At 43.0% G+C, this 22,314-nt stretch overlaps 1 protein-coding gene across 9 annotated transcripts in view; it reads left to right on the forward strand.

The window, feature by feature from the left end:
• Positions 1 to 22,314, forward strand: part of PCDH9 (protocadherin 9) — a 776,895-nt gene that overhangs the window by 645,259 nt on the left and 109,322 nt on the right. For 4 of the 9 annotated variants that reach the window (XM_081857987.1, XM_081857992.1, XM_081857990.1 and 1 more), the window contains one exon: positions 13,202 to 13,273. The exons of the other annotated variants lie outside the window; for them this stretch is intronic. In XM_081857987.1, the coding sequence (XP_081714113.1) occupies positions 13,202 to 13,273 (72 nt within the window). The remainder of the gene's footprint in view (positions 1 to 13,201; positions 13,274 to 22,314) is intronic. 9 annotated transcript variants of the gene reach the window in all.

Raw genomic sequence — 22,314 nt, forward strand, 5'->3', positions numbered from 1 at the left:
GCTCTGTGGTTTAGACCACAGAGCCACCTGCGTCCCTTGTATACAATATACAATTACAATAATTATATATATATATATATATATATATATATATATATAACATAAAAACAAAGACAACCTAACAATCCCCATCCTGTTCTTACAGAGGCGAAGCAGATGTGTATGGGAAGCCCACACACAAGCAGCACAGCACTCATTCTGCAGTTTCCAACAACTAGTATTCAGAAGCCATCTGCCTCTGACCATTGAGGTTTACTCCTTGGGCAAAACATCTAAAAGACTTTTATTTTTTGAGATACACTTACTTTTATTAAAAACATTGGAAGTTTCTTTGTCTTCTGTTACTGTTTTTTCTGTATTGTGAAATATTCATTATTGATTTTGTATTTTAAAACTGTTATGAGCTGACCTGAGCACTATAGCTACAGCGGAATGGTGGAATATTAAATACGTATAGTAGGAAATTTGGATTTATCAGAATTAATTTGTTCCCATTTCAACCTCATGATTTCTGCATAAATTACATATAAGGTAGAATCATAGAATCTTAGAGTGGGGAGGGACCCAAGGGTCATCTAGTCCAACCCCCTGCAAAGCAGGAATTTCAGCTAAAACATCCATGACAGATGGCTATCCAACCTCTGCTTAAAAACCTCCAAGGAAGGAGAGTCCACCACCTCTTGTGGATGTCCATTCCACTGCCAAGCAGCTCTTATTGTCAGATTTTTTTTCAGAATATTTAGTCAGAATATCTTTTTTTGTAACGTGATGCCATTGTTTCAAATCCTACCCTCCAGAGCAGGAGAAAACAAGCATGCTCCCTCCTGCATGTGACAGCCCTCAAGATATTTGAAGATGACTATCCTATCTCCTCTTTTCCAGGCTAAACATACCCAACTCCTTCAAGCGCTCCTCATAAGGCTTAGTTTCCAGACCCTTGGGGTTTATTGTGGGGGGTTTTTTGGCAGAAGGAAAAATTGTTCTTTTTCATACATGTCTTGCTTCTTTCCCCCTTTCTTTCACTGCATTTCTCCCAAGAAATTTGATGTGATAATTTGATTTTGAGATTTCAGCCAGACTGAGGTAATAGATGCTCATAAATAGGATGGAGGTGAATGTGTTCTTGCTGATTTAAAATGCACAGTAAGTGCAATGTCCCTTTCCTGCTTATCTCAGAAAGATTTTATCAAAATCTAAGTAGTGTAATTGCAACTGAGCAAACAATGCATGGCTGCTAAACAGAAGAAAGCAGAGACCCCCCCCCACACCCAATTAAGATTTGAGCTCTAAAACCCTTGGGCCTGTGCCCAGCAACTGAAAACTAGGTAGAAATTCATCTATTGGGTATTTTGAAAATCTACAAGGAAAATAAGACTTAGAATTTGGATCACAGAGTATCAATCCAGGTTTCTTTCGATTTCTGTTTACTTTAACAGAATTTTTGCCTTGGTGTAAGCAGGGCTTTTTTTCCAGCCGGAACTTGCCGGAACTCAGTTCTGGCACCTCTCAGGTGAGCACCATTTCCATTATAAGGAAACAAGAGGGGCATTCATGGTGAATTCCGGCACCTCTTTTTCCAGAAAAACAGCACTGGGTATAAGCCCACTAGAGATGTAAAAATGCACTTGTGAATTGCTTTAGCAGCACTGTCCTGCTACAGAAGAGGTGGGAAACCTCAGGGTCAAGGCCGAACATGAGAACGCACTTCTCACTCTCCTCAGCCCCTTGATTTGTGAGAATGCCTTTGCTTGCCTGGATTGGGGAGGGAAATACGTATTTGTGTATGTGTGTGTAGGAAACCCTGGCTTTGCATGGCTTGAACGCAGCTTTCAGGACAAAGTTCCATCTCTTTTGCCTTTAATCTAAGTGCCATCTCCACTCCTAGCGCCTTTCATATTGGCACATGGTCCCTGCACAGTCACCCATGAATGAACGAGGCTCTGGATGAAAAGGTTCCCCACTGTTCACTTACTAGAGAGGAAAGACAGCGCTCAGAATTCATTTGTATTCTGAAATATTCTCATATGGGCCTTGCATTGCTTTAGCAGCAACAAGAAAGACTGTAGCTTGTCACTGAAAGAAAACAGGGAGCACCACCACCCAAAACTAAGTGGCATGAAAAGATCTTGGACATTTCCCAAATATAAAACTTAGGTTGCCTGAAAATAATAAGTTCTTGGAAGTTTGGTGTCCTTTGAATTCTGATATAGAACACTTGACTGAATCCAGACCATTGTGATTCAAGTCCCTAGTTTTTGATTAGTGTAAATGCACATTTGGACCACAAATCAAGAAGGGGAGCTCCTGGCCCATGGGCAAGATCCAGCCCTGGGGTGGATTCCCATCTGGCTCACGATGCCTCTTTTCCTTGGGCTCACCCCTGGAAGTATGGAAAATGAGGAGCATAGAAATGCAGCAACCACATCCAGTTTGGGGCCTGGCTTGGGACTAAGACCAAAGTTGCGGTCCTTATCTGGAAAAAAAGACTCATTTGTTTTTCCCAATGGAGCTTGAGGTCAAATATAATGGAAGCAAAAGGTTTAAGCCTCCCTATACCCCACATTCAGGTACCCATGCCATGGTGCAAGCTTGGGGGGTTGTTTATTGGTAGGTGGTGTTAGTGACTGGGTGTGGGTGGAAGACAGTTTGGGCTCTGCTCCCCCCCCCCCACTGGCATTTAGCTCCTGACACATTACTGCCAAGGGAAAGGAAGAGTGTGAAATATATTTTCCCCTGGATGAAGGATAGTACTGAATATTTAATAAATATGTTGTGGAATCATGCACTTTAGGCTTATTAGTATTTTTTTTTTTCCTGTTAAAAGTTTGATACTTGCAATGACCTGCATAGTCCAAAGCTGTTCCTTGCTCCAATACACTTGATCTTGATTTCTATCTGAGTTTTAAAAATTCATCAAAAGTTTATACCAAAAAGAAGCAGCTGAATTCTCTCTTTAACTATTGTGCAAATGGTGTCACTGTTTTTCCATGTTTTGCACCATTTACTCACTTTTGCTAATCTTGAGGAGTCACAAGGAGCTGAAGCACTGCCTGTTGCCCTGGGAATGTTAACTCTTTTGGCTGTGGATGTACCAGGCAGGGCTTTTTTCAGCTGGAACTCAGTTCTGGCACTTCTTAGGTGGGCACCATTGTCATTATAAGAGAACAAGGTGAGTTTTGGCACATCTTTTTCTAGAAGAAATAGCACTGGTACTGGGTATTGCCCATACAGCGTACCCTTACACCCACAAGGACTAGATACATGCCTTTAAATAAAAGAATGCTTTGATTCTGAAGAAGTGTGCTCCAGGCAGGCCAGAACAGAAGTACCTTACTTTGGAGAGCTCTAGGAAAGTAATTTGCTCTGATCCCTGTTTTGGGTCACTGGTCCAAAGGCCTCAGGCCCACAGCTTAGGATCTGGATTGAGGCTTGGCCTTGGAGATGAGGCCTGGGTCTGTGGCCAGCATCTCTGCCTTTGATGTCACTGGTCTGACTGATCTAGCTAGTCTTGCCTCTTCTGGCTGGGACTTAGCAGCTGCTCAGAGTGAGAAGAAGAAGAAGAGTTTGGACTTGATACCCCGCCTTTCACTCCCCTTAAGGAGTCTCAAAGTGGCTAACCATCTCCTTTCCCTTCCTCCCCCACAAGAAACACTCTGTGAGGTGAGTGAGGCTGAGAGACTTCAGAGAAGTGTGACTGGCCCAAGGTCACCCAGCAGCTGCATGTGGAGGAACGGGGAAGCGAACTTGGTTCACCAGATTACGAGTCCACCGCTCTTAACCACTACACCATGCACTAGAGTCATGACATGGATTCCACAGCCACATTCTGTAATGGGTGGGGAAGCTCTTTAGGCCTGAGTGCTAGATTCAGACATGGCCAACCTAAGGGCCACAGCCCAATGATGGGTGGGGCAAAAGCAACATTCTCTTGGGGCAGGGCAGGCCAATCCTCTTTTTGCATTGGTCTTTCCTGGCAAAGTGGAAGCAACCTGCTCAGAGACTTCAAATTGTTTCTTCTCCATACTGCACCACAAGGCCAGCACACGTGTAGCCAGCTGTGACCTTCTCCAAAAGCAATTCCTGGCATACCCAGGCTTCACCTTCCCTTTGTCTCTGTAGTTGCCACTGGAACTTCACCAACTGTCTTTGTGCAGGGGCTCCAACTTCCTTTCAACCACAGTGTGTGACATGCTTGTAACTTTACCGTGTTAGACACCTTATGACATCAAGTGGTTGACAGGTAGGCATAGTTTGCCTAAAATGGTTGGCCAAACGGAGAAGTTGAGACTTAATCAAGCCTGCAGCTATTTCAATGAGCAAAAATGTTAAGTTATGCTTCAGCTGACTTTGAACTCTGAATTACCAGCTCTGGTCACTGGGCCATTTTCTCTGGGTTTTGCTCATTCTATAAGAACAATATGTCACTCCCACCTTGGTTTAGGCAAGAAAGAAATATGTATTTGGAGTTCTGAATCAACACGCTTTCTAAGCAATCCTATTTTGTTGGCTTCAGAATTGTGTCACTGGACATTTTCAATCACCATGAATCAATTTCAGTGGGGGAGGGAGGGAGGGAGGGAGGAGGTTGGAGGCTACAGTATTTTATCTAGGTAATATTATTCAGACTTTTACACCCAGAGGCATCTTATTTCTTTTAATGGGAATTTTGGTACTTAAGAGAGTAATGACAGATATACAGCTGCTGAGATTGAAGGCCTCTGTCTTTCAGCAAGGCACTGGAGCTGCAGATTTCGGCACAGCATCCAGACAGCGTGCAACAATATTTGGTTGCAAACGAGGAACCATTTCACAATTTCTCACATGAGCTAAGGGAGGCCTCAGGCTTACCTTCGCTGTTTGGCACTTTTTGTATGTTGCATGGGACGAGAGAATGAAATTTGGACACAGTGCTACATTTCATGTTCATCTACCTGCTCATCCCCCACAACCATTTTCAAGAAAATAGAAAATGTGGGCATGTGATGTCTTCACCAGAAAATAAGCATGTATTGTCCTGTTTGTTTGCTTTGATTATTATGCCCAAATTCTGATCATTCTGAGGTGAAACTGAAATCAATAACTTGAATTTTATGCAGTGCGTTAAGAGACAACCCCCCTGCCCTGCAAAGCAGTTAGTTCAGTGTTTTTGTCGTGACATTTGATGTCCTCTGCCACTACTTGTTATGTGACATAAGAACTGAAAGACTGCAGAACAGATGTGCATGTATGCAGTGAGAGAAGGACACAGAAGATGTCAGAGCAGCAGCTTCTCCTCCTTCTCAGCCCTGTCACCTGCCTTTCTTCTCTTTGCCCTGCAGGGCATGCCTAGGATCCTGCTTATTATTGCAGAAAGGGGATATGGATAAGTAAGAAACCACAGCTGTCTTGTCTCCTACTTCCTTGTGGAATTCAAAGCTGCAGTCGTATGGCATGGGCTGGCGCGACCTGGCAGCGTTACTCACAACAGCCCCAGCAGGACCATTATTAAGAAGGGCCATTATCAAACTAGTGTCATCTTTAGTCTCTGAATCCTTCACTCTCCTTTTAAAAACAAAAACAAAAACTTCTAGGTGTGGAACAGTAAGCATTAGGTTCTCTCTCTTGTGATTCTGCACAAATCTTTCTCCTATGTGTGCCACTTCAGTGCAAGGCGGTAAGCCCAGGACAGTGACTCATAAATTTGCAATGGGCATTCTATCTCTCTCTGTAAGTACTCTGCTGTTCCTCTTCATCAGGTGTGGTTGGATAATTCAGTCCCATGTGATGCAGATAGACACCAGAATTATTCACCCTTAGAGGAGGTTTCCTGCTGCGGCTGAGTGCTTTTGACTCACGCAAGCCTTTGATTATTGGATGAATTTATCTCTCTTAACAGCATACTTCCTCTTGTGGCACATTAAGGTGCCTTGGTGCACAATGTGGGAAAAACTGAGGGATGTCGAGGTGGTTTGTTTGTTTTTTTAATGCTGCTCTGTGTTTTTAATCTGTTTCATTTGTTTTAATTATGTTTTTAATTGACTGTCATGTGGGGTTTTTTGTTTTCTGTTTTAATTCACTCTTATTTTTATAGAGTTTTATTGTGATGTATTGTTAGCTGCCATGGACATTTTTTAATGAAAAGTTGGGATATATAAGTGTAACAAACAAACAAAACAAAACAAAACAATGTTAGTCTTGATAATATTTACCAAATGCTTTTTAACACCCTGCTTCCATTCTAAGGTAGCAGGAGGACCACAAGGGCAGAGGATTTATCATTCCACTTTCCTTCCTTAGTTCTGCTCAGCAGGGATATCTATTACCAGGGTGGGGGTGGGAAGAGAGACTCTACCTTTTAAGAAAAACCCGACCGGATAACATTTTGAAGCTTTCCATTTTCTGGGTTTGATAGGCATTCTAGTTAAGCAGAGATGGGAAGGTGAATACCATTGATCACACTATGAAACTACAGCAGGTGCTCTCTTTCTTTGTTCTTTTGGCTTCATAACACTGTGACTGCCTCTGTCTTAATAGGCTGATTTGCATTGCAAAGCAAGGGACTCCCTGACTTCAACTCTCTGAATTTGCTTACTGGCCTGTGCAAACACATTCCAGCAACTAGAGAATCTTATATTTACAGCAGAAAAAGTGAAGCATAAGCTGAGTAATTGATCTCTTCCTATTAAACAGGTCGCTATCTGTGTAAATTGTAGCAATGTGCTCTGCATTTCTAATACAGGGAATTGTTGATGTGGATTTACACATGAAAATATTTTTTTCTATTTATACTCTAACCTTCTCCAGTCCAGCAGTCAGAATTGGACACATTATTCAAGGCTGTAGTTGAATTATTGGTTTCTATTGGGCCATTATTTAGGCTGCTCATTGCATTTTGTCTATTCTCTTTGCCTTCTAACGCATTCTACAACACTGAGCTGAAATTTTTGAGGAGCCGGTTATTCCTATGAATTGTTCACATTCTGTTTCCGGACTGGTCAAACCTAATTTAGATTTTGACCTATAAGGAAGGATTTTTAACAGTCTGGTGTTTTGTTTTGTTTTTAAGTCTTGTTATCCACAATATTTGAGTTGTGCGAATACTACCAATGTATTATTCATTCATACACAGGTATTGTTAGCATGCCTATATTCATACATGTGAAATGATATACATGCATTATTCAATGCTTCAGATTTCTGTTCCAAAGAAAGAGGGAATGGAAAACGGTGAAATATTTTTCACCTGTCCTATCCTAGAGGTTCACTGAACTCTGATATATCCCCCTCTGGTGTTATTTTCAGGAGAATTAAACTTTGTGAGATGAGCTGGGCTGAGATACAGTGCCTTAACCAGGCTCCTCAGTAAGCATTGTAGCTAAGCAAGTGTTTAAACTAGAATTTCTCTTGTGAACAAATCCCACCAATTCTTGAAACAAAATAAAAAAAAAATCCTTCCAGTAGCAACTTAGGTAAAGGTAAAGGGACCCCTGACCATTTTGTCCAGTTGTGACCTACTCTGGGGTTGCGGCGCTCATCTCGCTTTATTGGCCGAGGGAGCCGGCATACAGCTTCCGGGTCATGTGGCCAGCAGGACTAAGCCACTTCTGGCAAACCAGAGCAGTGCACAGAAACGCCGTTTACCTTTCTGCCAGAGCGGTACCTATCATCTACTTTCACTTTGACGTGCTTTCTAACAAACTTAGCTGGTCTCTAAGGTGCTACTGGAAGGATTTTTTTTAAAATTTTGTTTGGACTACGGCAGACCAACACGGCTACCTACCTGTAATCCAGCAATTCTGTTGGTGTTATATTGGTGAAATCAGTCCAGACAAGAGCAGGTTTAGGTAATTGGCTATATAGCCTATACAGTATTATAGGTTTTTAAATGACAGCAATTATATTTTTATCAGCAATGTCAATAGGACTGCTGCACACTACAGTTATAGGATCGCTCACAAATTGCTCACGGCAATAGAAGGTTAAGTCAAAATAGGGCATGTGCGTGTTTCAGTCCCTCTCTTCCTTTGACAATGTCTTTCACTAATTTGGGGTTGGGCTGTGAAAGAGGATTAAACCTTTGCCTATTTAGAAAGGCAGTGTGAAGCATTGTCTCCACTTTCATTTGACTTTGTGTCAGAATCACACAGCCAATAATATTATCTCAACGCAATCCGTGATTGGCAGGGATCATTTAAGGAAGGAACTTTTTTACCATTTCAGGGGGAAACCAATTTTTAAAAATGTCTTGAAAGTGGCAGATCAGATAAAGCAGAAGTTTGGATAATATCACACACAAATCACAAGCAAGACTTTTGTCTTCTTGTTGATGCAATGAAGCTCTTCATAGCCAAAGACCTTCGAAATTTGCTATGGGTGAAGACTAGCCACAGTTATAGGACAAAATAGCTATCTCCGGGGCGGGGGCGGGGGGCAGGGTTGTTTCAGCAAAAGAATTTGAAGGTAGGCTTGAGGAATGAGTCATTCCTTCACTGACTCATACAAAGCGTGTTCTCCTTCATGGAGAGCACGTGTTGCGGTGGGGGCCGCCAGGACACTCCAAAGTTGGGGGCGGGCTAATTGATCGTTGGCCACTGATGCGATTGGGGCTTCCCTTGTTGGGACAAAGTTAATGTTGCCATTTGTTGATTGACAGCCAGAAATGCTAAAACTCCTTGCACGAGGCTAGGGCTTCCTCTTTTCGCCCGTGCATCAGATTGCCCATCCCCCCTCCCTAGAATTAGGGTTGTTCGCTTTGACCTTGCTATGCCTGTCATGGGGTCGTCTGCTTTGGAGCGGGGGCCCGGTAGGAATTTTGTCCATCTGGCTGATTGGCTGGGGCCATTTGGTTTTTGCCTACTGCGTAGCAAATCATCACAATTTGTAAGGTTGTGGTTAGGCATTGGTTTATGGTTTGGTTGGTTGAGGGGCAGTGGTTGAGTGCCTGCCCTTGGTAGGTTGAGTGCCTGCCCCTCTAATGCTGCTGCTGCTGCAAGGGATTCCGTTAAAGGAATCAGGGGCTAACTATTGCTTGTCCACTCTGTCAAGGGGGCTCGGGCCATAGCAATGAGCTCCTGGTTGCATTTGGGGTGAGGGCAGGTTCCCTGCTTCGTCGTTACCCTCAAGTGTATTCCTGTATTCTGACTTTCGCATCGTGTGGAATGTCAGTCTGTCCCCCATGGTGGGGGCAGATAGTCGCAACCAATGCCTAAGCAACTACTCACAAATTTGTATTTTCATAAAGTTGTGGCCAAAATTATGCCAAAAATCTTAAACAAAAAATTTTGTGTGATGTGTGAGTTATTGGGGTGGCCCTGGGGACCTCGACATGCAAACAGCTTTCTCTTTCCATATAGCAGAATTATTTACAAATAAGTTATCTTTGTTATGTTATTATTGGTGCTTACATACCAAGGATGCTAATAAACTTTTTGAAAAGATAAGTGAATTGCACATTGGCCTCTGTGTGTATTTCTCTTGAACAAACTGGCGGCAGCACTGGAAGTTGAAGCAAGTGCTAGTATTAGGAGGTAAATGAAGGGGCAAGCACAGACAATATCTTGCCGGTGGAACGAAACATATGTATAGGTTCTGTGTATAGTGAGATAGGACTGTAAATCTTGGGCTTATGGTCCCTTCTTCAACATGCACATACTATTTAAAGTGGACCTCCATTTTTGTCATGGACTGATTTTGTGAGGGCCGCTCCCATCCATGAATAGCTGGCACACTCAGACTGTGTGCGAACTGTGGGCAGCGGTGGAGCAAGCCGAACGGGCGCCTGGACCCAGGGCACCCAGGGCAGGGCCAGCCACCCATGGGGCAGGGCAAGCTGGAGCCGGACGCTCTGCGGGGCCTCCGAGATGTCTGCCTGCCTCCTCCCCCTCAGCTACCCTACAGCTGAGGGGGAGGCAGCAGGCGGACCGTTTGGGGCCCAAGCCACTATGTCACTCTCAGGAGAGACACGTGGCTCAGGCGCGCTGCAGCCCCCCCCCCCAGTGTGTGCCGCCCAGCATTTTGTCATCCCCCTCAGTGGTGACACCTGGGGTGACCCGCCCCCACTGCACCCCCTTCCTCTGCCCCCCCCCAGTGTGTGCCGCCCAGCATTTTGTCATCCCCCTCAGTGGTGACACCTGGGGTGACCCGCCCCCACTGCACCCCCTTCCTCTGCCCCTGCCTGTTGGTGGGAGGGCTCTTCATGCCATGATTCAGTTTTGGGAGAACTATCCTATATTTGCTGTCTGCTACTATGCCTCACACAACACCAGAACATTGCCAGGTAGGGCCATAATGTAGTGATGGAGCACTTGCTTTGCATGCAGAAGGTCCCAGGTTCAATCCCCAGTGTCTCTGTGTGGGACTGCAAAAGACTCCAGAGAGCCATTCTAGTTAGTGCAGACAATGCTGAGGCTGATGGGCCATTGGCCTGCAAAGGCATAAGGCAGTTTGCTCTGTTTTCCTAGCACCCAACTTGCCCTGATGGATCATGCCAAAGATCTATCTAGCTCTACATCCTGTTTCCATGGGTGACCAGCTAGATGCTTCCAGTGAGGCAACACTGTCTGTCCTTTGGCAATGGATACACCAGCTATGAACATGTAGCTCTCAAGGCTAATAGCCATTTATTGCATTGAGAGAAAAATCTAAAGTCCAGTGATGGAAGGCAGCGAAATGCATTGTCAGAAATAATAGCCAAGCTTCTCTGGCATGAAATTTCTTCACTGCACTTTATAGTATCTAGTGTAAAATATGAGAAAACCACTTTTACTGAGTTCCCCTCTGTGGTGTCAGTCATAAACTTTACTCTGGGATCACCCCAAACACCTGGTGATTTCTCATTGCTTGTACATGTATTACCAGTGAATTATAATTTGTTTGTGAAATGCCCTCCCCACAGGAGTACGGCTAATACCAACATTGCAATCATTCTGGCACCAGGTCAAGACGTATTTATTTGACCGAGCATTTTAACATTTTAACTGGTGATTGCCTTAGCCTATTCTGCTGGTTTTGGATGCCTCTTTGATGGTGTCATGATATTGTTCCATTTTACTGCATCATTTGGTGTGACTGGTTGTATTTTCTGTTTCTGTATTCTGCTCTGGCCTAAGTGTAGCAGAAGGGTGGGCTACAAGTAACTAAAATGACATATCTCTTGCTCTGTGTATATGTGTAGCCATGGACTGGCTTTTCATAGTCACATGTTGTAGGTTGCAGTTGGGTATTCCTTTAAATGACCAGCGTTGTTGGGAATTGCTTGAGCAGTGAGGCCCAAGAATCTGATTTCTTCCTTGTGAACTCTGACTCAGCTTCTGCCATTGCAATTCCCTTTCTTAATAGCCATAGTTGTTGTGGTAGCGCTGTTAACCGTCACACTTGACACCATTGTGTCACTGCTGTTAAAGAAGTCCCCTGGCTGTTCAATTCTTACTGGAAAGAACAGCAGATTAGACTTTTCTGCAACATCCTTCTGCTGGAATTGCTGCCAGCTGACAAAACCTCTCAGCTATTCCCAGAAATTAGAAAATGCAGCAGCTCCGCAATGGGCCCTGCCATTAATTTTTATAAGTTATCCAACAGTTTGCCTCTCTATGCCTCTTTCCATCTTCCTCTCACCTCTCATATTTAGGTTTATGGTTTAATCCAGTTTTAGCAAGTTCATCTATTGATTTCTTTTTTTAAAAAAAAGTATATATGTGACTCCCTATAAAAGATGCTGCTTAAAATATGTATATGCAAGGGTTGTAATTTTAGACTAGACTAGTTGCAGCGCATAGTTCACTAAATCTCTGAGGATATAAAGTGGAGAGCTATAAAAAAGTGCAGTGAGTTAGATTTAGGAGTCCTCAAAATACGTAATTTAGGATCTTAGTGCTCTTTTAGACTTCAGTTATTCATTCCAAGACACATCATAAATGCTTCTGTAAGTAGCACACTTTAAGGTCATTTGAAGTCAAGTTCCAATAAATGCACATATTTCATAAATAGGTTTGTTTTGGATTGGTTGCCAAGGCTCCCTATTGTTCTTGATTTTTTCTCTCAGGTTGTGCAACGATGGGTATTTCCCAAGTAAACATCTCAGTTAGGATAGTTAATCTGTACCAGTTAACTCTGAAAACTCTACTACTAATAAGTGTTATGATTATTGTATAAGCCATACCTCCGGTTGTGAACGTGATCTGTGCAGGAGGCAGGTTCGCAACCCGCAGCGTTCATAGCCTGAAGTGCTGGGTCTGCACATGCGCATGACGTGATTCGGCGCGTCTGCGCATGCACATGATGTCATTTTGCGCTTCTGCGCATGCACGAGCGCTGAAACCCAGAAGTAACCCATTCGGGTACTTCTGGGTTTGGTGCGGTCCGCAACCCGAAAACACGCAACCTGCAGCGTTCGTAACCCGAGGTATGACTGTACTAGTATATAAGCAGACAATCAGCCTTGTGTGGTTACCCAGCAAGTGGCAGCTCTCCTGAGCCTCAGTGCAGATGAGCAAGCAAAGTTGTCCTTGTCCCTCTGGCTGCCATTGGCTTAGCTGCTCAGGTGCCATCAAGGAGCAGGGCAATACATGCGGGGTGATCCTGGTCTACTTTTTGTAAAAGCATTTCTCTTAAAAATAGGTAAGTGAGGCTGCCCTTTAAAATGGTTCAAAAACTGCAGCAGATCCAAAGTAAGGCAGTAGGAATATTCTTGGGAGCTGCTAGATATTATAGATTGTACCAGTAGTTATCTGCACCGACTTTCAGTTCCTCGATGGGCCCTGTTCAAATTTCTGGTATTAACCTTTACAGCTTAAAACAGCTTAAGGTCAGACTTTGGGAAGGATTGCCTCCTTCTGTGTACAGTATATGTGCCCAGTCCTTAAGACTGGAACCAAATGCCCTTCTCCAGAAGTTTGCCAAACGACCTAGCTGAAGTGCCAGCTATTGGAAGGCACAGGATGGGACAGTCTTCTTGTGCTCAAATCCTGCTTGGGGTTTCCCACAAACCTCAGTTTGGCCCCTGTGAGAACAGGATGCTGGAACTGATTGGCCTGATCCAGCAGCTGCTTCTTCTGTTCTTATGAGGTGAGGCCCTTGGTCACTGGAGAGAAGCCCTTTTCAGTGGTGGCACCCCAGATATGGAGTGCTCTCCCCAAACAGGCTTTCCTGGAACTTGCATTTTTCTCTTTTATTTTCTGAGATTTTTTTAGTTATTTGCTTTTCCATGTTATTTGCTCTCTGTCAGGATTCAAAGAATGCATGAAGGCGCAAACTGGAACTGGAATCTCGGTCTCCCATGTGACTGTATATATGAGTGGTGAGTGATCAGAAGAAGAAAAATACTGCGCAGTTGTGGCCTGGGCTTCATGTTTTGCGCCTGCCCCCTGAAACCTAGTGCCAGCCCTGTCACTAAGGTTCATACCTTAGTTTATACCTTAGCTTTCCGCTCCTAAATGGAGGTGCTCTAGAGAGTTCACAAATAAACAAACAAGTAAATAAACAGAAGAATTAATAAATAAGAATAATATTTAAAATTATATTAAAAACATCAAATAAAAATCAGTAAAGGATCTAGGCCTCTAAAGCCATACACAAACTGAGATAGCCTGACAAATATATTTGTTGTTCTTATATCTTTTCCCCCCCCTGCATCTGGCTTGCTTGCCTTATCTGACTCAAGAGCCCACAAATTAGATCTGCAAATGTGTGCAGCCACAGAGACTTGTCTTGGGGTCATGCCGCATGTCATTAATGATTTTTCTTCACCCCATACCCTTCCTTCCTTGCCGTTAATGTATTTGCTGACAGCTGTGGTTAGTGGCATGACGCAGAACCATCCCTTGAGCTGAGTCCTGGGAGCGTGTGCATTATTGTGGTACTCAGCTGGATGGAATGCATTGCTCCAGGTCAGTCCTTCTGGAAAGGCAGCCACTTAGAAGAAACTAACTCACTTCTGTGCAATATGCGAAAGCTCTGAATTTTGTGCTGCTACATTGCACGTGTGTGTGTGTGTTTGTGTGTGTGTGTGTGTTTTAAGGTGAGTGCTATACAGCAGAAGCACAGGAGATTCAACTGTTTAATGTGAAATACCGTACTTTTAGCTTCAGGTAGTAGTCATGTTGGAAAACGTGAATGGTTTTGCACCAAGAGAGATCAAAATAGGGTAGCTGCAGAACCGTCCTCTGAGTTTCACTAGTGGGCTCCAGCATTATGAGACACTGAATGGTCTCCCTGAAATGGAAAATGGAAAATGACTATAAGTTAGTAAAGTGCCTATCACTCAAATAGGCAGGAAAATGTGTGAAAATATGCATTCCTTCCTCACCCCGTCCCCCCGATTGAAACTAAATGGTAGTTTTTTTCCAGGGACTTTGGAATATTCTCTATCTCTCTCTGTGTGACTTTCTTGAGATTGTATTGCATGTGTTATTTTTTTTAAAGGTCTGGAACTGAGAAGTGGTTCTTCTTTGAAAAAGGGTTGCAGGGTGAAAAATTAGCTCCTGCAGATGCCTAATTGCCTTATACCTTCAACAATTCAAATAAACGCTGTGGACTTGGAAGCGATACTTTAAAAAAAAAAAAAGTTAGACATTCCAAACTTGTAAGCGCCTTCCCTTGCTGCACATGTTCAAAGGAGTCACCTGTTCCAAAATCTCACACGTTAGAGAGAAGAGAAGGTTCCTCTATAGGCAGATTTTGTTTAAGAAATAGGGAAACACCATGAAATCTCAAGGGGGTGGCTCTCACTTGCATTCATATACAGCTCTAGATTGCTCTGTACTTTTGATGAAAGTGAACTGAATGTACGGATGCCCTCAACTGAAAACCACCATGTGTGATGTGAAAATAAAGTTCTTATATATGCTGTACTGAGTCATCCATACATGTAAGATATCCCTCATATCACTGCAAAATAAATGGGAATGAGGACCAGGATATCAAGAGAAGCAATGCATGTTTCTGCTCTCAGCATGAATTCAAGGAGACACCTGAATTTGAGATCTGAGAAAATCTCTTCATCCCCAGCTACAGCCATTAAAGGGGGATGGCATTAGTTTCATGTTTAATGCTCCCTGCGCAGAACTTTTGACAGTTACGCTATATTTTAGATGACAGCGAGCGTAAGTAGCATTAATGTAACTTTAGATCATCCATGACTTCTTCACTATTAATTTGTAGCATTTGATGCTGTTTAAATCACAGGTTGGTTAATTGATCAGTCATTTTCATTACTGTGATCTAAGAGATACTGTCAGGCTGGTAGATGTGGACTGCAGAGCTGGTCTGAAAAGGTTGTGTCAGTTGTGTTCACCTAAGCTAGGCAGGTGTAATGTACTCCTTGAACGTCGCAGCTCATCTTCCGTGCAGCAATACAGGCTCTCTAGAATAACAGTTTAGATAGGATCAAAGCCGCGTCCCATACTCCTGCTGATGTGGCTATATGGTGATGTGCTGAATTTTCAATTACATTAAAAAATGTACAACACTTACTCTTGCCATCTGTTTGAAAAGCAAAGAGAAAGCAGGGGAGGAGGAACTGTTAACAAACTGTAAACAATAAAGAGATGAAGCAGTGAACTCATAGATGAAAGAAAGATTTAGGAATAATAATAATAATAATAATAATAATAATAATAATAATAATGGAGAACAAGGACCAACGCAGGGCTGGCCCATTCATGAGGCAAGGTGAGGCTACTGCCTTGGGTGGCAGGATCCACAGGGGCCACAGATCTTTCATTCCTCCCACCCTCCTTCTTGATATAGTTATTCACTCACCCCTTCTTCCCTGGCGGGAAGAGGGGTGTCATTTTGTGAATCGCCTCAGATGCCAAAAAGTCTGGGGCTGGCCCTGGACTCAAGACAGGGTATTCTTGGTGGCTGCACCCTTCTCATGGACCTCCCAGGGGAAATCAGGCAGTCTTTCTCTTTAGCTCCTTCTAAAAGCTTTTTATACATCTAGGCCTTGGGAGGCTTTGAAGGAAGGCTTTGCACTATTGCCTTTTAGTGTGGTTGAAATTATGTTTAAATTGTTTTAGCTATGCTTAGAAGCATTGCTCACTGTCCCATACGACATCCATATGGTGGCCAGTTGGCCACAAGGAATGAATAATTTAATTCCTGCATTGCATGGGGTAGGACTAGATGACCATTGGGGTCCCTTCCAACTCTACAATCCTATGATTCTATAATGCAGCAGCACCTATATTGCACCACCCATTGCCTCCTTGTGTTAGAAAAGCATCCACTGTGTTCAGTTTTAGACAACAACCTAAAATGTTTATTTACACAAGCTTACCCTTATATATTTTACCTCCATTAATGTTTAATATTTTAAAATTATTGTTTGCCTCCTCTATACTTTTAGTTGTTTCTCTTTAATTTTAATGAATAATAAAAATAATTGTAATTATAATAATATACTGTCACATGACCCTTTTATGTTCTTCTGATTTATATTGTTTTGAGTTTTTAGTTTTGATTTTTTATTATTAATATACACTGCTTTGACAAAAAAACCCAATTTAGTGGTATAGAAATTAATGTATAAAATAAATAAACAAATCCATATGTACAGTAGTTCTTGTTGTAACCTACTCTGGCCTCCCTTTGGAGAAGCAGAGCCAATTCTAAATAACAAATAAATAAATCTCAAATCATAAACTTGAAGGTGGTTTTTGCCTTATTCCCTGTGGGTTGCTGGGATTGTGGCAGAATCACACCTGGTACTCCAGGTTGTGGCTTATGTATCACAGCCAAAATCAGCTGAGAATCAGATAATTAAAACTGATGTGGAAGGGAACAATTGCATGTACTCTAGTCTTTTAATATAATAGGTATAACAATATGCAAGCTTGTTTCTAGCTTTGTGGATCTTTAGAAGATCAAGATGTGCTAAAATTTTAATCCTTAATTCCTCAAGATCCCAAAACTGCTACAAAAATATTTTCTTGCAACATTATTGTCGATATATAATAAAAACAGCACACACACCCCCGATAGCAATCATTAACCTACAAGAAAACATATATAATGCCATCAGTTTCTACATCTAGTACTAATAAATATTTGCAGTAGGGATGTCAAATGAATAGACAGGGTTATATTGGTTCTCCTATCACCTTGTTGGATGATAACGCCAAGGCGTGATGCCTCCCCACAACTCAGTGTCACCCGGGATTCATCACTCTTGTCTCCCATCACGCTGATGTGGCCCATATCCAAGGACATGAGCACACGACAAGCAGAGTTCAAAACAGAAGCTCAGCCTTGAGGAGTAACATCTAAGCTTAATGTATTGCAAATTAAATCAGCCCTGAGTGCTCACTGGAAGGACAGATCGTGAAGCTGAGGCTCCAATACTTTTGCCACCTCATGAGAAGAGAAGACTCCCTGGAAAAGACCCTGATGCTGGGAAAGATGGAGGGCACAAGGAGAAGGGGATGACAGAGGACGAGATGGTTGGACAGTGTTCTTGAAGCTACCAGCATGAGTCTGACCAAACTGCTGGAGGTAGTGGAAGACAGGAGTGCCTGGCGTGCTCTGGTCCATGGGGTCATGAAGAGTCGGACACGACTAAACGACTAAACAGCAACAAAATCAAACGTAACAGAACAAAGAAAACATGGCTCCTCTGTCTCTCCTCCTCGGAGAGAGAGCTGCAAAAGCAAAAGCTATACAGAGCGGAAAGAGCGTATCTCCCTTTCCATTCACAAGACTCCAATAATCAGTACTAGAATGTAAACGGACACGTGACATGTAACAATCCCACACACAACTGCAGCACAGGAGGAAAGGAATTCTCAGCACACCTTTTGTTTCCCTGTTAAAGGGGGAAGGGGAGCCAATGCCTGCACTTCTAAATGTATTCAGTTAGTGGACTGGTTACCTTGACTTTCTGCACCTGCCAATTTGCATTGGCTTTAAATCTCCGTGATGTGCAGGAAAGTGGTTTTGCTGGAACAGCCCGGCAGCTTGCAAGGATCTTCCTTGAAAATTATTGTGGCTGGTTCACACACATGCAAAAGACTACTGAAGGAACCTGCTGTTTTTCCTGGATGAGGATGGCTGCACTCAAGTCTTCCCCCAATCACTGTTGATTAGTAAATATGGCAAAACTGACTATGCTCCATTAGCCAAGGAACTACAGCCTGCACATGTCTCCATCACCAATGTTATTTCACTTCTTCAAGTTAAATTGCAAGACCTGCTGAAGTGGCAGTTGCCAGGCTACATAAGACCTCCTCCTTTTGATTAGCATCCATAGAATTGCATCCATAGAATGGCATGCCAGGACTTTGAGAACTGTTTCCATCTACATTACATTATATTATACAGGCCCGTCCTACCCATAGAGGCTAGTGGCATGGGGTGCCGGGCTCCAAGTTCTGGAGGGCACCAGGCGAGAGTCCAGGGAACACTGAACAAGTGAGCTGAGTGAGCGAAGGTGTGTGCATCGCTCCCGCCAAGTGTTGGCTCGGTTTTTTCCCTTTTAGCCCGCAGGTGCCAAATTCTGCGTGGCGCCAGAAGGCTAAAAAGGAAAAAACTGAGCCAACGCTCGGTGGGAGCGGCGTACATGCCCTCGCTCGCTCATCTCAGGCTTACTTGCTCGGTGTGCTGCGGCACAAAGCGGCCAGCTGAGCCGGGAGGCGCCATGTCCAGCCTCTGCCTCTTCCCTGCCGGAGAAGCCGCCCTCCAGCCGCTGCCCGCCTCCTCCAGCCCTAAAAGAAGGTAGACAAGTCTGGGATATGCTTAAGATGGTCCGGATATTCTTAAGACGGCCCTGATATTATATACAGCTAAAACCAACCAGTTGCGTGGGAACTGGAAGCAGCACAAGAAGGGGGAGTTTTGATGGCATAGCTCAACAGGAGCAGGAGAAGTATGGACCAGCCTATGTGGTCTTGGGCTCAGTTTCAGGGTAGGAATAGTTTTGGTTGTCCTGTTGTTGTTGTTGTTGTTTAGTCGTTTAGACGTGTCTGACTCTTCGTGACCCCATGGACCAGAGCACGCCAGGCACTCCTATCTTCCACTGCCTCCCGCAGTTTGGTCGGACTCATGTTTGTAGCTTCGAGAACACTGTCCAACCATCTTGTCCTCTGTCGTCCCCTTCTCCTTGTGCCCTCCATCTTCCCCAACATCAGGGTCTTTTCCAGGGAGTCTTCTCTTCTCATGAGATGGCCAAAGACTTGGAGCCTCAGCTTCAGGATCTGTCCTTCCAGTGAGCACTCAGGGCTGATTTCCTTCAGAATGGAGAGGTTTGATCTTCTTGCAGTCCATGGGACTCTCAAGAGTCTCCTCCAGCACCATAATTCAAAAGCATCAATTCTTGGTTGTCCTAGTACTGTATTTATCCTGAGAACTGGACTGGAACAATGCATCCTTGCTGGTTTCGCTGGTCCTCTCAGCTACAGGGTATTGCATTGACCATAGTACCCTTGCAGATGGATTCAGTGGCGCACAGTGTTATGCTGGTACAGGTCCTTTCTGGAGGTGTGTTCTCAGAAGGTGTTGCTGGAGGGCTGTTTGATATCTTAGCCATTGTTCTATGGATTCCTGCAAACTTCCATCTTGCTCTCCTTATTATTTAATGTCTATACAAAACCAGTTACCGTATTGGCCTGAATATAAGCCTCACTTTCCCCCCAAGTGCAGCTTAAATTCACGACCTCACAGAAATTGGATTTTACGATATCGCTGCTAAAACAGACATACGGTAAAACAGAATGGGTGTGAGTACCTGCGGAATTTTAAGGAAGCGGCTTATATTCGGATATTGTCTTGTTTTGTTTTCTTGAATTTAAAGGTGCGCCTTATATTCAGGTGTGGCTTATATTCAGGCCAATATGGTACTAGTTAATCTGGACATTTGGCATTCAGTGCCATCAATATGCAGATGACACCCTATTTCTCTTTTCTTTCTTACTCTAGAGATAGTTGAGGTCTTAAACTGGTACCTGGAGGAGATAGTAGACTGCATGTGGGTTTAATCTAGATGAATTTTTTGTATGTAGGGCTGATCTAGAGATTGGCGTTCAATCTGCATTATATTGGGTAGCATGAAAATGCAGGTTTATTATTTCAGAGTTATGCTGGACCCAGTTTTGACCTTTAATCCCCAAATGTCAGTTATGTTCAGGAGTTCCTAACTGTAACCCAGAGGCTGGTGGGTAACTATCTCCAATTCTGGAGACTGCGAATCTGAGACTGGGTTACTGTAATACACACCATAATTGGTTGCCTATGAAAAGTGTTCATAAACTACAACTGGCCCAGCTGTTAAATAGGGACTGCATAGAGGTAACAACTATCTTATTGAAGCAACTATACTGAGCTCTAAGCTGTTCCCAGAACCAATTCCAAGTACAGGCATTTCCCCACTTACGGGTTACCGATTTGCAATCAACTGCATATAAGCATGGCATGAGAAAATAAATAAATAAATAGGATCATGCCAGGAAATTGAGGGAAAGAGCTGAAGAATCCTTGTGGCTCATGAGGGGTCCCTCCCTGGAGCTGGAAGAGGATGTGAGGAAGTCCAAAGAGACCAGAGGCACAGCAAGGATGATGATGATGATGATGATGATGATGATGATGATGATAATAATAATAATAATTTTATTTATATCCTGCCCTCCCCAGCCAAAGCTGGGCTCAGAGCAGCTAACAAGTAAAAATAGCACAGTGTACATAAAATCACACAGTCAATTAATTAAAATACATTCTAAAATCAATTCAGAATCAAATTAATGGCAACCATTACTGCAATAACTTCTGCATTAATGTGCAGTCGTACCTTGGTTCTCGAGCAGAATGCATTCTGGGGGTCCGTTCAACTCCCAGAACCCTTCAAAAACCAAGGCGCAGCTTCCGATTAGCTGCAGGAGCGTCTTCCAGCCAATTGGAAGCTGCGGAAGTCGCACCAGATGTTCGGCTTCCGAAAATCATTTGGAAACTGGAACAGTCACTTCTGGGTTCGTTCGGGAGCCGATTTGTTTGGGAGCCAAGGCATTTGAGATCCAAGGTACAACTGTAGTGTTATAAAGGTTTGATTAGTTTAATTTTTTTATCTAGTAAAACAGGTATATCTTTGGGGAACTGAAAACTTGCTCCTGCGATATAGTCTACTTGTTTAAAAATGGAATTAAATGGAGTTGCACTCTTCCATTTCAATTGTGTTATTTCATTTAAGAAGGAAGATAGAATAAATAGAACAATTTAACATTCTCATTAACTGTGGTTTTGAGAAAAGTACTGAAAAGTGCTTGTCTTATGTTCACTTCTGACTCCTTGCTTCTAAAAGACCAAATCCTATGTATAAGAAGCCAGAATAAAGCAAACCAGTGTAAACTAAGCCAGTGTAAAGTTACCCCAGATCCAAATCCCATTCAGCAGTGGGGAGTATGCATTTTTAAAGGATGATTAATTGAATAATATTTTGGAAGAGAGAATCTTCTGGATGGAACGAATTTGAATCTTTTGAAAAAGCATGCTATCCTGTGAAGTAGTAATAGAAAATGTTGCACTGTGTAGTGGTTCACAAAAATACATGGTGTCTGTTAGAAACAACCATGTATAATTTAAAACAAAAATAATTCTGATAAGCCATGGATGAGATAGTAAGCATCTGTCTGGATTGTACTACTTTATACTGAATTTGGGAATTCTCATGATGGAATGCTACCCTTTTTGGGGTGGAGGAAGGCATACCAACACATGAAAAACTGGCATGTAAGGGAGATGGCTGAGCGAGAGGATGTGCATTTTGAATGGAGCAGGATTAAATTATGTACATCCCACCTGAAATTTGGAGCAGTGCAGTCCAGCCACAGGTTTGCCACCTTATCCGTTGTTTGTGATAACCAGGCCATAATGTAATCAAGCAAAGGTGAAGGGAAAACACATTATAATGCTTTATTATAATTGCAATTATTTATCTTACCATCCCAACAGTTTCCATGCTGATATTTAATGAAAATTGCCTCCCCACTCCTACAATTGCTTTTACGTAGGCTTTTAATCTTGTTTCTGTGTTTTGCTGTTACACTATTATGTATCATCAGCTTACTATCTTATGCAAGTATAAGTTATAGAAATTAATACTGCAGTGATATCCAGTGACACTAATTAGCTTACATTATTTTCAGTGATAAACTGTAGTGTTGAAAATCTGTTTTAGAGGCCGCCTGGGAGAAGTTACCATTGTGCTTTCAAATCTTATTAAACTTTCTTGCTGGGTCCTGTGCCTATTGGTAAAAAGGATTCTTAACAGGATCTTCCAACCATTGCAGCTACTCCTTCCTGCGCCTGCACCAGTTATTATGTAGCTTGAAGCAGGAACACTGGGGCCGAAGGGGA

Source organism: Podarcis erhardii, assembly GCF_964252035.2.
Source record: "Podarcis erhardii genome assembly, chromosome: 4".
Taxonomy (NCBI): Eukaryota; Metazoa; Chordata; class Lepidosauria; order Squamata; family Lacertidae; genus Podarcis; species Podarcis erhardii.